General features: G+C 43.1%; 1 protein-coding gene across 1 annotated transcript; it reads right to left on the reverse strand.

Annotated features, from left to right (window-relative positions):
• Positions 1-7409: 7409 nt before the first annotated feature.
• On the reverse strand, positions 7410-13679 carry SOD2 (superoxide dismutase 2). Its single transcript, XM_083856737.1, has 5 exons — positions 13565-13679; positions 12260-12462; positions 10013-10129; positions 9257-9436; positions 7410-7921 (listed from the first exon to the last, which is right to left on the reverse strand). Exons 1-5 carry the CDS (start codon positions 13591-13593, stop codon positions 7776-7778), a joined length of 675 nt encoding a protein of 224 aa, XP_083712863.1. The 5' UTR covers positions 13594-13679; the 3' UTR covers positions 7410-7775.
• Between the last annotated feature and the right edge of the window lie 2282 nt (positions 13680-15961).

Genomic DNA, 15961 nt, shown 5'->3' on the forward strand with positions numbered 1-15961 from the left:
CATTCCTCTTCCCCTTTCAAGCCAATAGAAAATAGTTTCATGCAATGCAAAAATGCTTTGGGCAAGACTGGGAGAAGCAAATAACTTATTTACTGAATATGGGGTGTTGACTGATTCAGAATGTCTCGCCAATTCATCCAAAGTCACCGAATGCTTGGAGCTGGAAGGAGGATGTGGGGCTCAGTTAGTAGAACGAGATCATGCTGAGGGCAGATGGTTCCCCTTGAGCAGTCACGATACTCCCCACAGTATTTTTTTTGATATCCAGATTCTCCTCGTTAGGGGAATACCTTGGGCACTGGTCTGGAGCGGGGATCACTCTTTCCTGACTACCTCAGCTAATGAACATTTCAGTCATTTTGGCTGCAGGAACTCAAAATACATCACCTCTGAAATGCTCCTGCCATGGCAGACAGGGCACACCACCAGGAGATACATGTTCAGGACCATGTCAGCTGAGGAAGAATTCCATGCTATTTTGAAGTGTCTGAAGTGCCTACCCAGACAGCAGAGGCAATGCTCCAGCACCCATGTCCTCCTTGTTTGCATGAACTGCACTGTCATCCCACCCTTTTCCTTCATTCACAAATAAATCAAAGAGGTAAGACACAAGGTGTCATTTCCTTGCAGGTGTGTGTGAGTGGTGTGTAAGGCAAGCACAGCATATGTTCCTGGATTTCAGTTCAGAGGCCAAATGGAAGCATTCACTTTTATCACATTCATAGTGCAGGACTGACATTTCACCTCTACAATATATCTGTGTAACTGGAACCACAGTTCCAGCCCAAGCAAGAGCTTTTTAAGGCCAAGGTTTTAGTGATGAAGCACTATGAGAACCATATACATATACTGGCACTTGAATTACCCTGGAAGCACTTCCACGTGGTCTAATGGTGACACACCAGTTTAATGGTCGACACCTTCTGTCCTTCCAACATGCTGTCAGACCACACTCTGCCACAAGGGATGAGTTCCTCTGCAGCACTCAGTTGTAACAGGGAATCAAAGCATGGAAAACACATGAGCAGAGATTACACAGCCTCTCAAGTCTGGCAGCCAGATGTTGGCTGGCAAGAATGAGTGCAACCAGATGGTTTTTCTGCCATGTTTTTCTCCGAACATTCAGAAGACGTTAACAGAATGACACACATAGAGATAACTTTGTTATCATATTTGTATATTTAGACACATACACATATTAGCCCCCTTAAAACTGTAATCCCTAAGGATTACAGGCAGGACTAGCATTTTCAGACTTCAGATCCTGCTCAGACTCTGCAAGAAGCTCCAAGTGAGTAACAGCCAGACTAGGACTTCTTCATATTGCTGCCCTGATGTCAGGATCAGCCCAAGGGTGCAATCCAAAGAATCCCTCTGCAACCACTTAAAAAAACATGCTCTTGGGTGCAGTACATGGGGACAACTCATCGGCTGGACATGGGAAGCTTTGCTTTTTTTCTACCCATGCAAAACTGCCTTACAGTGAACTGCTTGGGATTTGGAATGAAAAAATTCAGCAGGAACATCACTGCATATTTGTGACACACTGGCTGCTGATGCAAAATGCCCAGGCAAAGGAAAGAAAGCTTTGATGGGATAGTCCTACATCCCAACATGATCAAGCTGTTGGATACTTCTCTGAGGCCACAAAAACATGTTACTTTCTAATGAAGCTCACATCAGAGCCCGCTGGAAAGAAATCTGGGCATGTCAGTTCAGAATCAGTAGGTGCAGATGTTAATTTCAAGGCTGAACCCTCATCACTAGCCCACACCTCTATCTGTTCCACAGTGTCTATGCCAGACAGCCACATCTGGAACAAAAACATTTTGTTCTACTTAATATCCTGTGCTCTTCCCTATACAAGACATGGGTTTGCCACTCACATACTCCATGTGCGCTGCACAGTCTCACACAAGCTGGAGAGAATGCATTTGGGACAGTAAGGAGTATCAGCAGATGGAGAACAACCAACACTTAACTGCTATGACTTACATTCTAATAAAACAAAATCCAGGAACAACTCTAATTCCCAGCTAGATAATACAGAAAAGCAGCAACTCTGGCCCTGAGCTGCTTTTAACTGACCTGGATCTCACAAAGGCAAGTGAAAACTCCCATTGGAGCATTTGACCTTAAGACAGGCTAAATTCCAATGGATTGTTCCCATTTTATTTAGTTATGCAAACAAGCACCAAGTCCTATATGTAAGCTTTTATAAATACTATCCCTCCATCCCCAGAAAGCCCAGGTGAGAGCTTTAGTTTTGTGACCCTTATTCTTTCATAAGAAAAATAAATAAGCAGAAATTAATGAATACATTTCCTTGTAAATACCAGTAGAACCTATTGCAATTAAGCCCAGGAAGAGGTGGGGGGGCCCAGATGGAAGTCCTTCTGACACAAGTTCCTTTCAGTGACTTGGGAAACAAACTTGAACACTCGAGGGACCCAAGAGTCAAGCTCTTCTTCTGGAAGGCTGGCCAGGTTTGCATCCATCTTTTACAGAGGAAAAAAATCAAAGTCAGCTTGATGATGCATCCTTTGAAAAACTGCATTTCCTCTCCTCCCTACAGCCTCTTAACACAATTCAGCTAGAGGGATAAGAGGGGCTGGAAATATCCTAGTGAAGCATTTAGTCAGAAGGCATGCCATGTCTAGAGAGACAGAGAGCTTTCTTAAACAATACCTTTATGAGCCTGAAATGTTTTGTTTGAAACAGCTCTATGTGAATGACCTTTGGAGAAGCCTGAGGCTTGAAGCCCACAACAGCTGCCCTGACAGACAAGACACCAGACTTCCCTGACAGCTGTAGGGCCTGGGGAGCTTCTGGATTCCTGGAAACACTGACAAGTTCTCAATTCTATCCAGTTTTGACCACAGCCAAAATTCAAAATTCCTGAAAACTGGGAGCCCTTGCTTTTAGCTACCTCAGGTCTGAATTTCTAGAGGCAAAACAAGGGTTGCAACATCACAATTTCCTGTCAAGTTCAAATATTGAAATAGCATAAATTAGTCCTCCTCAGAATTGTGAGATTACCTTCAAATCATGGCACTTAAATGAACAGATGTTCTTTTCTCTTGCCTTCTGATTTATAGACCTCTGATGTGTCAGTGCTATTCTTTGTAGTAACTGCGTGAAAAATTTTAACTTTCAACTTTCGCTTACAAAAACAAGGCAAAGCTGAAATTCCTGTGCAGTAATCTTCTGATTGTTGCAAAGGTTATGGATAAAAGTAGCTGCATTACCACGCTACTTGCTCCTTGATCTGACCTTTTAAAGCTACAGTCCTAGTGCCAGTAGCATAAAGGACAAGCCCTTAAGATGCAGCCCTATGGAGCAGCTGGTGAGAAAGAACACAGCTGCAAGGAACAGAACTGCTGAGCACACTGCAAAGGAACTGGAGCTCAACAAGGGACCTCAGGAGAGGTAGGGAGAAGCCAGGAACTATAGACTTGGTTCCTCCTCAGAAAAAAGGTGATGAAAACAAGAATGGACTAAGGAATTATAGTTTAACTGAGGACAAACCTGGACTTTTCAAAGTTTTTACCCTTCCAACTGGGACAAAACTCCCTCACATGAAGTCAGATTCTGAAAGCCTCCAACCTGTCTGCAAATACCATGTGCAATAACCAGGAAGTTTTGTATGTTTCTGCAGAGTTCCACAGAAATTAATACTTTCAGAAAACTGTCGTTTCTTCTTCAAATTTATATGCAATGGGAGCCCACAACTACGAGGACTGTCAGTCACTTCACATAGCCCTAATGTCAAGACTTCCCAAGTACTGTGCTGTAGGGAGTTCTCTGAGCTCCAGGGATTTCCCATCAATCCAGACATGCTTTAAAACACTGCTGTAGGATATGTCAAAGCTGCTTCTGTGGTGTCACAAGGCTGTGTGGGTCCACCACCAGCTCCGTCAGGTCCAGGCAGCAGGTTTACCAATTTGTGCTAATTAGTTTATCCATCTCTTTAGGTGAGAAGATCCAGTGAAAAGCTGCAGCTGCAGCAGCAGCAGCAGTCCCATAAAAGCAGCACAGTTGTAACTGCAAAGCTCTGTGCCTCAGGTTGTGCATTACCTGCAGACTTGGCTTAATTACAGCAATGTGACAGGCTTCATCCCCTGCAGTTAAATCTGCGGTCTGGGGACTTGAAAAACCATTCAGCATGTCATGTGTCCCTACACAGACACACTTAGAGCCCGATGAGGCAGACGGCAACCACAGAAGTATCTTCATTTTAATTAGGAGTACCTCCCTCTAGCCTCTGCCTGCCTGGCTCTTGTTATGGTAAATTCTGTACTTGACTGTATGTCTTACCATAAACTGCCTTCTCCCCAGCAGCACCGTCTCCTCCCCACATACTGTCCACTGAAAAGGGTGACCTTGATTATTTACAAAGTGGAAATCCAAATAGATCCCCTCTTGAGCAGTGAGAACACCCAGCCAGGTTCCTAGCTCGACTCTTGGAAATTCAACTCGGCAGCCCAAACTCAACAGACTAAGACAGACAGACACTCCCACCTAGTGGGGAAGGCAAAGCTCTGTGTCTCTGGGACTGGAGCTGCTTCAGCCCTGCAGACGCACACACTCCTACCACAGAACTCTTTGCTTTTTGAATCAACAAGAGTAACAGCTATGACGAAACCTGAGAGCCTAACTTTTAATTATTAAGCAGAATAATTAAAGAAAAGGCAGCTTAAGCCTACCAAGTCACCAGTATTTTTATCTCCTCAGTATTAGACATGACTGCAAACACAACTCTAACTTTATAGTAGTGTAATGATTAACTTCTGCAAGGTCAATGCAACAGGCACGTAAAATATTAGCAGAATGGCACAGTGGCATTTTAAACCTACTTTGCTACATAAGAGAGAACAAAATTCTTGAATGCAAAATAAAGACAAGTATGTCTTCAGTAAATAAAGAGGCTTGAATATCTAGGAGAGCATACCAGCACACAAGATGCGTCACCGTCAGTATTTTCTGGAGACAGTTTAGGGGTTCAGTACTTTAGGGGGGTTTTAATACATGCTGTAGATAAAGGTAAAATAGAAAAATTGTAAGGTGGCAATTAGAAACTGGAGGGGAAAAGTCTATTTGATCTTTTTCCATTTCTAAAGACTCAGTAAAGATACTCACAGACCCCTCCTGTTTTCTAACAGGATGAAGGTACCATCCTGAGGACTCACTGGGGCTGGCCATGGCATCACCCCCATGGCCTGCCATGGGGAGCAGCAGAGAGACTGCAAGAGCTCGGTTTGGCTGGCCTTGAATTACTTTAATCCGTTCTGGTACACAATGAGATACATACACTTTGTGATTCATATTAGCCTTCAAATATCTTTTTATGGGTCAGCAAAAAGTCACAGATGTGCACTTCCATTTTCCAGCAGCATATTGCCCTTTTGGACCCAACTGCATGTTTCCGAAAAACATCCAGCCACCAAAATCTGCGATGTGCAAACCAAAGTCTCTGTGTGCAGCAGCTTTGCCACCTGCAAGTATTTATTATGGGATCACCCTGATGCACCCTGTTCTTTCAGCCCATGACACACTATCATTTCCCAGGTTTAGGTACTGCACTTTGTTCCCCTCTTGAAAATTATTCCAAGTTTTTATCTTTAACATAAAGTGGCCTACACACAAATTAACTGTGTCTACAAACATGGCATCTTCATCAGTGACATGACTAAGCCCTGGAGTCTGTCAGGATGCAATTTTGCAACTCTTCTGTTTGGTCCAGGTCAAAGACTAATCCAACACTGAAATATGCAAACTCATTGCTCCTATCATGCAGATCAAGTCTGCAAATAATTCCATGCTCATTGACAGTACTCTGCACAGCTCAGGTTGGAGATGACTTTACACACAGTTATTTTTACCACTGGGGTTAGGAAGTCTAGGTAGAACAAACTAATGGGTCTCAGACTTGTCCGGACAGGGCATTTGAGATCAGCTGTAAGGCTTTCCCTTCCCGTTTCTCAGTTCATATAGGGACAGACCTGCCCACCCCCACAGCAACCACTGTAACACAAAGTGCTAGTTCTCAGCAGCAATTCTGAGTTTACTGCCTAACACGGATTAGTAAGAGGTTTACACACTTTCACTGACCAGTCAATAGCTTTGCTAGCACACTTGCTAAATTACAGGCACATACTCCACCTCATAGTGCCACAAGAACCACTTTTTCCAGATTTAACAGCAATATGGAATTAAGACCATTTAACCAAGCCCTTACTTCAAATGAACCACATAAGAACCCTTTTTCCTTTAGTTGTTCACTAGAACAAACATTAAATAATTTTCACTGCTTCACTGTCCCTATTTGCCTTCAACAGTTAGTAAGTTCTCATCTTTCTGTTCCACATTCTTTTTTGTATAGAGCTGAGGACTTTCCACATTCAGACTTGGATAGGACACAAGGTAGCGGGACTGACTCACCAGCTGACTGGAAACAGGAGACAAGAAGTTTCAACCTGGTGCACAGCTGAAACTGAGCCTTACCAGCATGTGCTGGGTCTCACTGTTGCCTTTAGAGCCTCAGCATGTATTAGCTGTGCTTGAGGAGGTCTCCGTGGTTTAAAGCCTCACCACCTGGAGCTAACTCAACCTCCATAGCTTAAGCATGCCTTTCCAGAGCACCAGTCTACAGGCATTTACCTCCTATTCCTTCGGAGTGTGCAGTACCAGAATGTCTGGCACACACATTATGGCACTTGCCAACAAAGCCCTACCTCAGCAGTCACTCATATTGAGGAGTACCCCGCCAGTTTTTCATCTCTGCTATGTGGTACTTCAGCATATGTAATAAGGAACAGAAAAAAACTCCAGTTTCCTTCACCTTCAAGCAGACACCATGGTAGGCACAACATGCCAACCATTCCTTTTTCAAGATCATGGGCATGCTCTGTCACACCACAGAGGTTAGTTCATCCCTACTTGAAGCATCAAGTTTAATTTGATACTACTGCTTCAGCAGCAGGGCTGTGCAGAGACAACTTGTACTTGATATATGCATGGAATCAGTCCCTTTAGTTAAAGGATGGTCTAAGACACACCTGAACAGTTAGTATGAAGTGAGTGTCACACGCTGTCATTCAGGCTCAACGTGAACCATCTGTCTGAGCCAGCACTGTAATTTCCTGCCCAAGGTAATGCTTCCAGTGCTTGTGCATCAGTGTGATAGACAAAGATCTCACGGAACAGATGCAAGAAGGGGTAGAGATGACTGAAGACAGTCAATTCAAGCAGGCATAGCAACACCTATTTCCCATTTCATTTACCTTTTCAACCTTTATAAAAGCTCTACAGCTTGTAATACAAAAAATTACAAAAAGCACTTTTGTCTTCCAATCATTTTAAGATCAACCTAGACCAGATATTACTAAAAATGAGTCTCTTGTAGACAGTTATAGAAGATTCTTCTTTTGAGTTTTATTTGTTTACAGCAACAGTAGCACATATTTCCACTTAGGTATTTTAGTGCAACAAGGAAATCCATTAAGCTTCAGCAAGGTGACCTATGTTTCTATACGCAATGGAACAGATTAAAGTGTCTCCCTTTGTTGCACAACAGTTTAAAGCTTCAGAACTCTAAGTAAATACCTTTCAAATAATTAAACAAGCAGACACTTTGCTTGATTATGAAATGCTTGTTGGATGAGTGAAGTGCTTTCTGCAGTAGAACGACTCATTTGTAAGCCACAGGCACTACTACAAGAGTGGTATCATAGTAGAACTGGTGACATTTTAGTAGTCTGTGCAAGAATCCCACTCTACTTTTTGCAAGCTGCGTATCTTGAAGATACATTCTCCCAGTTGATCACATTCCAGATGGCTTTCAAATAATCAGGTCGAACATTTTTATACTGAAGATAATAAGCATGTTCCCATACGTCAATGCCTAGCAAAGGAATGAGACCTGTGAAAAAAGAGGATAAATTTTGTAAATGTATGAAAACACACTGTACATATAAAGTTTTATATTGCACCCCCAAGTTGTACCCAGTTTCTGAGCCTTAATCTGCAGGAAGACAAAGAGCTCTGCAGCATACTGGTCCTTACTGCAGTATTTTACAAAACTGTGCTTGCTCAAACATACACACACACACTCTGCATAACCTCAAAGAGCTGATTTGGGTAAATACATCTATAAATATTCTGGAACTGCCTTGAAGACATAACCAGAACCAGATGAAGTAATTTTTGAAAGGTTTTTATCTTTTGCAGAGATATGCAAGCACTTGCATGAAAAATTCCATTATAAAGGTTTCTTGCTACGCCAGATTGCTTCCAATACTTTAATTACAGGCTATACGTTCAGTGTCTAATTACCTCCTTGTTTTTGTGCTAAAATACCCTTATCACTGAATTTTTAATGGTAAATTTTCACAGGAAGGAGGGTGAAATTTACTCCCATTATACTCTATGTCCCTATATTAAATATATAATTTCTTTTCATCCTAATGATAAGCAATACAGTGACTGCTGGTAATACATGAAATTCCTTGCCATTGTCTACTAATTCTGCAGAACATGTTTTAAAGGTATCTGCAAAATGATTTGGACAAACTGACACTGCAGGCATACTCTCCCTGGTCACGACCTCTTCTCTCTGTGAAGGGTGTCCAGCCTGACATTACCACTTCCACATGTCTCTAAGGAAGTAAGAATATTTTGGAAAGAGGTCATTGCCAGTACTGTGCTGCCTGTCCAGCTGTAACATTTAACCACATCATAGACTAATTTGGTTGACACTCATTACTCTTTATCAATATATTGGAAACAAATTTTAAGGCTCCATTTTAAACCCAGTCCAGATAGGAACAAGAGTTATTATGTTCATCTTCCCCTCTCCTGTTGTCTGACCTCAGTGCACTGACAGTGCTGTGAATAGCTCCTCTGCCAGAGGAAAAAAAATCTGAAGGTAAGAGGCTTAATGTTGCTTGATATGTGCAAGTTACTCCAGTTACTCAAAAATCCAAGGAAGCTGAAGTTAAAATATTTGCCAAGCAAAAAGCACTTTCACAATATGGCCCATCTATTTTCCCTCAGACTAGAAGGACACTTAATCCTTGTGCTCTTCACAGTTTTTAAGTCCTGCTTTACAAATGCTGCTCTAAAAAAACCTGTGTTTTCACTTCTGCTAGAAGAGACATTTGATTTTTCAGATCTATTTATCCATCAACCACTTCTCAGATGTCATACACCTGCCTATCAAACCTACAGGAGCAGAGGGGAAGGAAGGAAACCTGACCTGTTGTTCCTTGCAAAGGGTCTTGATTTGCACAAGCTGCTATCTGTAGGCGCCCCTGCTCCTTGTTATAGCCAAGCCACCCCCAGCCTGATCCTTGAACACCAACTGATGCAGCTGTCAGCTTCTCCTTGAAGTTTGCAAAGGAACCAAAGTCACGCTTGATGGCTTCCAGCAATTCTCCTTTAACAGAAAAAAAGCACAGAAAGATCACAGGAATATAAACCTCAATCAAAACCTCTCAAGTTTATCAGAACACCTTTTGTGAGATCTGTACTAAAGGGCCTTTAATTGCAGGTCACTTCAGGTAATCAGTACTCTATCTTCCCCAAAGGGATTCTTTCCTTTAGGCTTTAACTGCTAAACTATCCCTATCCAAACTGGAGCATAATTCCAGCCACGAGGCTGGGTGGGTATGCAGCACATTTCTTCCCTTTCTGTAAAGTGAGTACATACAGCAATTTAATTAGCATGGCTTTGTACAACTATTTTCTCTTATGAAGGTGGAAAGGATATATACAGCAGTAGCCAGGTATTCTGCAGTGTATACATAATCAGCTCTAGAAATTAAAAATACTTTGTAAATGACTAGTTTTTTATACTTTTGGCTTACATCCAAAAACCCCCCAAATACCTCAGAATTTTGGTAACTGTCACACAGAAAGGTGAATTAACTCTGAAAAATAAAGATACTTTAGACTCCTTCAAAGAGAGGAAAGTTCATCAATAATGCAATAAGCCACTGTAACACACACTAACCTTTAGGCTCCCCTCCTCCATTAGGGGAAAGGTTTGTCCAGAAGATGGTGTGATTGATATGACCCCCACCATTGAACTTCAGTGCAGGCTGAAGTGACACCTGAGCTGTAACATCACCTAAGAATACAGAAAGCAGAAATGCATAAATAAAAACAGTATCATCACCACAACAGGCAGTAAGTTTCTATTAGGCCTCCACTGATCTCCAAAATCTTTCTACAAGCATAAAACTTATCAATGGACAACATAAGGTTTGTACTGTTACCCGTATTTTAAACAGTCACAGACAAGCTCTATTAAAGATTTATTATCTTTGACCTTTTTTTATGCTGTAATAAGTGATCTGCAATATTGCAACTATCAGGCAGCCCATACCACACACGTAAGACCAACTGCCATTCTACAGCAGAATAAAGCAACAAGCACAGCCAGAACTCTTTGAGGACCCAGCACTTGTAAATTCCTCAGTATCATCACTACAAGGCAAGAATATTACTCACCTGTTAGCTCACTGATTTGCAAACTAAGCATTTTTAAACTTCTTAAAACAATTTACAGGGCAAACAGCTTGTGCTTGAGAAAAGTCAGTAAGTACAGTGAGCACATACACAAAATGTTCTTCTCCTTCCTATCTTTTGTTTCATTTGGGTTTTTTTATGGAGGGAGGTACTCACCTCCCTCCATAAAAAACAAAAGCAACCCAAATCACTTTATTACACGACAGAATCCTGCATCTGAAATCAAGATCAAACAGCTCTGTACTTCCTCTCCCTCCACAAAATGCTGTACTCCTTGAAGAATTCACTGGTGCCTTGTGTCTGAACAGTGTTGCACCACTTCAGTACAAGTGTTTTCATTACTATTTTGGCTTTTAAAAACGCTGAAGCATTTCCAATGCTTTTAAAGCTTTTTCCACCACTCCAATACACTCTTCAGTAAGGAATCAGTGGGAGACCTGCTTCCTCCACTCTCAGGACTGAGTGGTAGAAATTTTCCGAGTTGCCTCAATAACACAGACATGAAGACAAGCCTCAAAGCAGTAGCAGACATCTCAAAGCAGTAGCACATCTGTTACTATGGTTTTAATTCAGGATTCCACGTTCTCAGCATTTCCTCACGACCTTCACAGAGGGGTACAGCACTAGAATAAAGCATCCCATGCAGTTTGTAAAAACACTATTTGCTGGATTTAGGTATCAGGTTAAGGATGAGAAATCTCTCATGGCCACTCAGGTGGCATCTTTCGGACATTATCTCTGAATTTTGCATGCCTTAATGACACTTTTAAATTCATCCACAGAATACACATAGGTTTACTCAGATATCAGCAATTCTCACTGTCACTCAAGTAAAAGCAGTTAAATTCCACTGTGAAGCCAGGGGGCAAGCAGACAGAAGTGAGTCTATACAGTAATCATTTCTTTGAGGTAAATTGATATCTTTTAAAAAAATTATCACCACAGCAAAAAAAAAAAAAACCAGAAAATATTCCACCTTCTCAAAAAGATATACACACTGTTTCACACACTTTCATCAGTTCAACTGAGAGACTCAAAGTTCAGAAGAATGCATCTCATGTTTTAGTGTAGCTCTGCTACACCTGCGAAGTTTTTGCGAACACAGCGTATCCCAAAGTCTGAGATCGTAACAAAAATTCCATGATGGTTTCCTGCATATTTTAGTGCCTCACATGGGCCTGTGACCTACACAACCCCTTAATGTGACCCAGTGACATAACTGACACACTAATTCAGGTCTCTCCAGTGTATGTTGTACACATAAACTGCATGTTTGTCTTACCTCCACTTGTAGGCAACCAAGATCATTTACCAAGACTGAGCAGAGTGTCTGATGTGAAAACTATCAAGGCACACAATTTTCACTTTATCTAACTTTGCTACTAACCTTTTATTGCAACGTACTTGCTCAGCAAAATTACTGCAATTTCCTACTGACTCTTAGTATACGGTTCAAGTTACTAACAGAGTATGGACTAAACCCACAACAATCAATAAATCTTCTAGTTTTACAGCACTACAGAACAGAATTCATGCTTTCTACTTAAATTTAATTTCCAATTATCAGCACCACTGAAGCTACAACAAAAGGCTTTCCCCTAACAATACCACCATGACATAATCCAAAACTTCTAAAAGAAAATATTTCCCTTCTTTTTTTCTTTTTGCTCTCTTGTATCATCTATGCCCATAAGTTTCCATCTCACCTGTTAACTGTGGATATACAAACCTTTTGCCAGTGCCTCTTTGTACTTCTCCTCGACAACGTTCAGGTTGTTCACGTAGGTGGCGTGGTGCTTGCTGTGGTGCAGCTGCATGATCTCTGCATTAATGTGAGGCTCCAGAGCAGCATAGTCATATGGCAAGTCAGGAAGAGTGTGCTTTTGTCTAGAAACCAAGCACCCCAAGGGTGCCACCAGCTTAGCACTGCTTCTGGAAAAGAAAAACATACAGAAGGAAGTAGTCTTATTCAGCAAAACTCGGGCTTTACCAGTGAAATAGGCTGAATACACTGATGTTATGATCAGCTGCTTTAAGTACCTGGGGTGGTATCTTAGCCAAAGAAATCAGATTTCTAGTTCTCAAGCTTAGAGCAAGCACACTTTGCAGCTCGACTGCAAAGATGAATTTGCACAAAGGTCACAAATACAGGGCTTTGCACTGTGAAGCTGCTGCTCCTCAAACCGAGCCCCCAGGCCACTGCACAAACCCCATGCATCCTCCCAAGCCCGCACGGGAGGGAAAAGCAGGGACAGCAATGAAAAGCCCGGAGTAACTTGAAGAAGCTTCAAAGCTTCACCTAATCTTTGCAGAGTAAAAATAGAAGCAAAGATGTCGCTGAAACGTCCTTTCCTCGCTATTCACAAGACCCCTGTACTGGGAAATAAAAGGCAAAACCCCCTGCAGAGTCCCCGGGTTCCCAGGACCGGATCTCTCCAGCATTTACAGGGACGTGTGCTCCCCTGGCCCACAGGGACACCACCCGGGCCGGCACAGACACCGCGCAGGCCGCGTTACCCTTCCCCATTGTAACACCTCGCACTTGTCATGCCACATGACAAGGGCCACGACGAGGGGAGGGAGAATCCCAGGCCCTCAGGATGGTCACTCTGGGGCCGCCGTATCGCCGGTGACCTTGACATAACCCAGGGAGACAGCGCGACCAAAATAAAGCTCTGAGGACTCTGAGAAGCGGCCGAGCGGGGCGACCCCGGCCAGCAAAAACAGGAGGCTCGGGCAGCACCGTGTGAGGCCCCTGGAGCTCCTCGGCGGCCGGCGCGGGCACAGCCGGGAGCGCTCAAGGGCGACCGCCAAGGACGGCCCGGGCCGGGGGGGCAGCCGGCAACAGCGCGACCTCTCCGCGCAAGAAACGGAGGGGGCACACACCGAGGGGCGAGAAGACCACCCTCCCGCCGCCTGCTCCCCCGCTCCCGCCCTCCCGTGCCCGGCCCGGCGCGGAGGGCGAGGGCGGTGCGGCCGCTCCCCGGTGCGGGCAGTGCCCGGCCCGGCTGTCCCGGCGGGGCGCGGCGCTCACCTGCCCGCGGCGGAGAAGCGGCACAACATGGCGGCGTCTGCGGCGGGGCGCGGCTCTCACGGCGCAGCCGCAGCCGCCCGTCCTGCCCCGGCGGCGGGGCCGAGCTGGGCCGAGCCGCAGGTGACACACCCCGCGGGCACCGCCGGCCTTCGAATTCGGGAGAATACCACTGCTGAGCAGTGGGTGTAGCTTGTCTTTGTGAACGCAACCGCTCCTAGAATTGTTATCTTAACACTCAAGCCCGCGGTAATTCTGAGCGGGGCCGTCTCAGCGCCCCAAGAAACAGATAAAATGCCGCCCGCTGCCTGTGCTCCTGAGGGGATACAGCAGCACAGCACAGCTCGGCTTTGAAAAGGTTCTGGCAGGGCAGTGACGGCACCGGCAGCTCTAACGCTACCAGTTCGGCTTGCCTCCTTTTTTTTTTTTTTCCCTACGACTTGCTTTCGTTGGTTCCCTTATGTTCTTTTACCCGGTTTTTTTTGGGCATCTTGTTTTCCCCAACATCTGCTTTCCTGCATGTAGCAATTGAGCGTGGTGCTCACGAAAATCCTTTACCCAATTACCTTAACCCCCTCAAATGAAGTAACCGGTAGGATTAATGCAGGTGAGTCCAAAGACCCATTAAAAACTGGGTCTCCAGCCAGGTCAGGGAGGAGCAGCTCAGTCTTCAGACTCTGCAGACAAGACAAACATTAAGTAAAATTTAAATTGTGGGGAATTAATCTCTGCTACCGCAAAGCCTTCTATCTTTATATTTTGTCTTCTTAAATAAATACATAAAACTTTGAGATAATACAGCACCCACATTTACCAGACTATAAAAACTCAAATTACAAAAATTCAGTGGGAGCTAAGCCTGAACCATTTTGTTGTGAATAAATAACCTCATCTTGCCAGTTTGGAAGAAATCCACATGGAATGACCCCACAAAGGGAATCCCAGCCCACTGGGAGACATAGTGCTTCCATTCCTCACTCCTCGAGGCAGGCTGGAAAAGGACAGTAATTCCATTTCTCTGATCAGCCAGCGGTGCTCTTGCGGGAATCTGAACAGTGAAAAGAGCTGCTCTAGCAGTAGCTAAGATGTAAGGCAAACTGTCCAAAATCAGCAAGTTCTTTGCCCCTGACTACTGAAAATACATACACCAAGCTATAGCTTCTATCTACTTTTAAAGAGGAATATGTTGTACTTATTGGATCACTAAAATGTCATTTTTTGTTAAAATGAACCAACTGCATCCAGGATTATTAAGTGTCATAATACAGGTGCCAATAGCCAGGCAAAACTATGATTATTACAGGCTTAGCACTTGCATATGTAGTAATAAATACACTGCATACACTGCAGTTCACTGCTTGTAGCAAGTGTTCCATGAAAGCAAGTCAATTATGTAATTATATATTAATTTTATTAACTGGCACACTGTCTGGGTTGCCTTCATTTTGGAAGAAAAAAAAATCACACGAAGTATTCCACCCTACTTATTTAGAAGATACCTTCTAGCAGAGGATGACAAGGGGAACGGTTTGTCTTACACCATTTTTTTAACAAATTAAGTACAAGTCTGATGGTGTAATTTTTATTTCTGATTATTTTTTTACTATTTAAACATAACATACCACCCTTCAGAAAAAAGCCTCATGTGAAGATGATTTTGAAGTCATGAATGTCCTGTAATACCTGATTTAAGTAAAAAGTCACCACCTGAGAACTATGCCTTTAATGACCACAGATTTCCTCACAAGGCTTTTTACCATCTGATCACATAAAGCCCAATTACTATATTGTGTTATGAGCATTTGAAGCTTCTTACAAATACTGTATTTAACCATCTACAGGATCCAGGATGTACAAACAAACACATACTACATAAGCTAGCAATATGATGCTAAGATCAAATAAAATTCATCAACAGGGACTTCTGTGATCTAAAAATTCCTTTGGGTGCCAGATGCCAGCATCATTTTTGTACAGGTATTTGTCACTTCCCTTTCATGCCTTCAACCATCCAACTGCTGTTTTTTCAAGCAATCAGGCCTGAAGCACTATTCAAAATGCAACAAGGTATCACCAGTGGAATTTGTATTTCCAATGACCACTACCAAGTGATTTTCGAACATTGATGTGAACCCTATGAAATTAAAATAGCAGTGGTGCAAGCCATGGACTAGCATGTTTTTAATACAGACAAGCATAGATGGCAGCAATTTAATTACCTCCATTTGTCTTGGACAGCATTACTGCAGACACTAATTTATGCCACTTAAAAATACTGCAGAAGCCTTCTATAATGTAAGAGTTTACTGTAACTGTAAATTTAAACAAAGTCAAGTGTGCTGTAGAGCTTTTAAGAAATACTGCTTTCAACAAGTCTGTTTCCACAGTGAATTGCAAAGC

This window comes from Zosterops lateralis (assembly GCF_965231275.1).
Source record: "Zosterops lateralis genome assembly, chromosome: 3".
In the NCBI taxonomy this organism is placed as follows: Eukaryota; Metazoa; Chordata; class Aves; order Passeriformes; family Zosteropidae; genus Zosterops; species Zosterops lateralis.

Excerpts from the sequence above, each read along its gene's own strand:
- SOD2 (XM_083856737.1), bottom strand. The coding sequence starts at position 13,593 with ATGTTGTGCCGCTTCTCCGCCGCGGGCAG. Across the intron at positions 12,463-13,564 it reads CGCTTCTCCGCCGCGGGCAG|AAGCAGTGCTAAGCTGGTGG; the intron begins GTGAGCGCCGCG and ends TTTCTTTTCCAG. Across the intron at positions 7,922-9,256 it reads CCCTTTGCAAGGAACAACAG|GTCTCATTCCTTTGCTAGGC; the intron begins GTCAGGTTTCCT and ends CTTTTTTCACAG.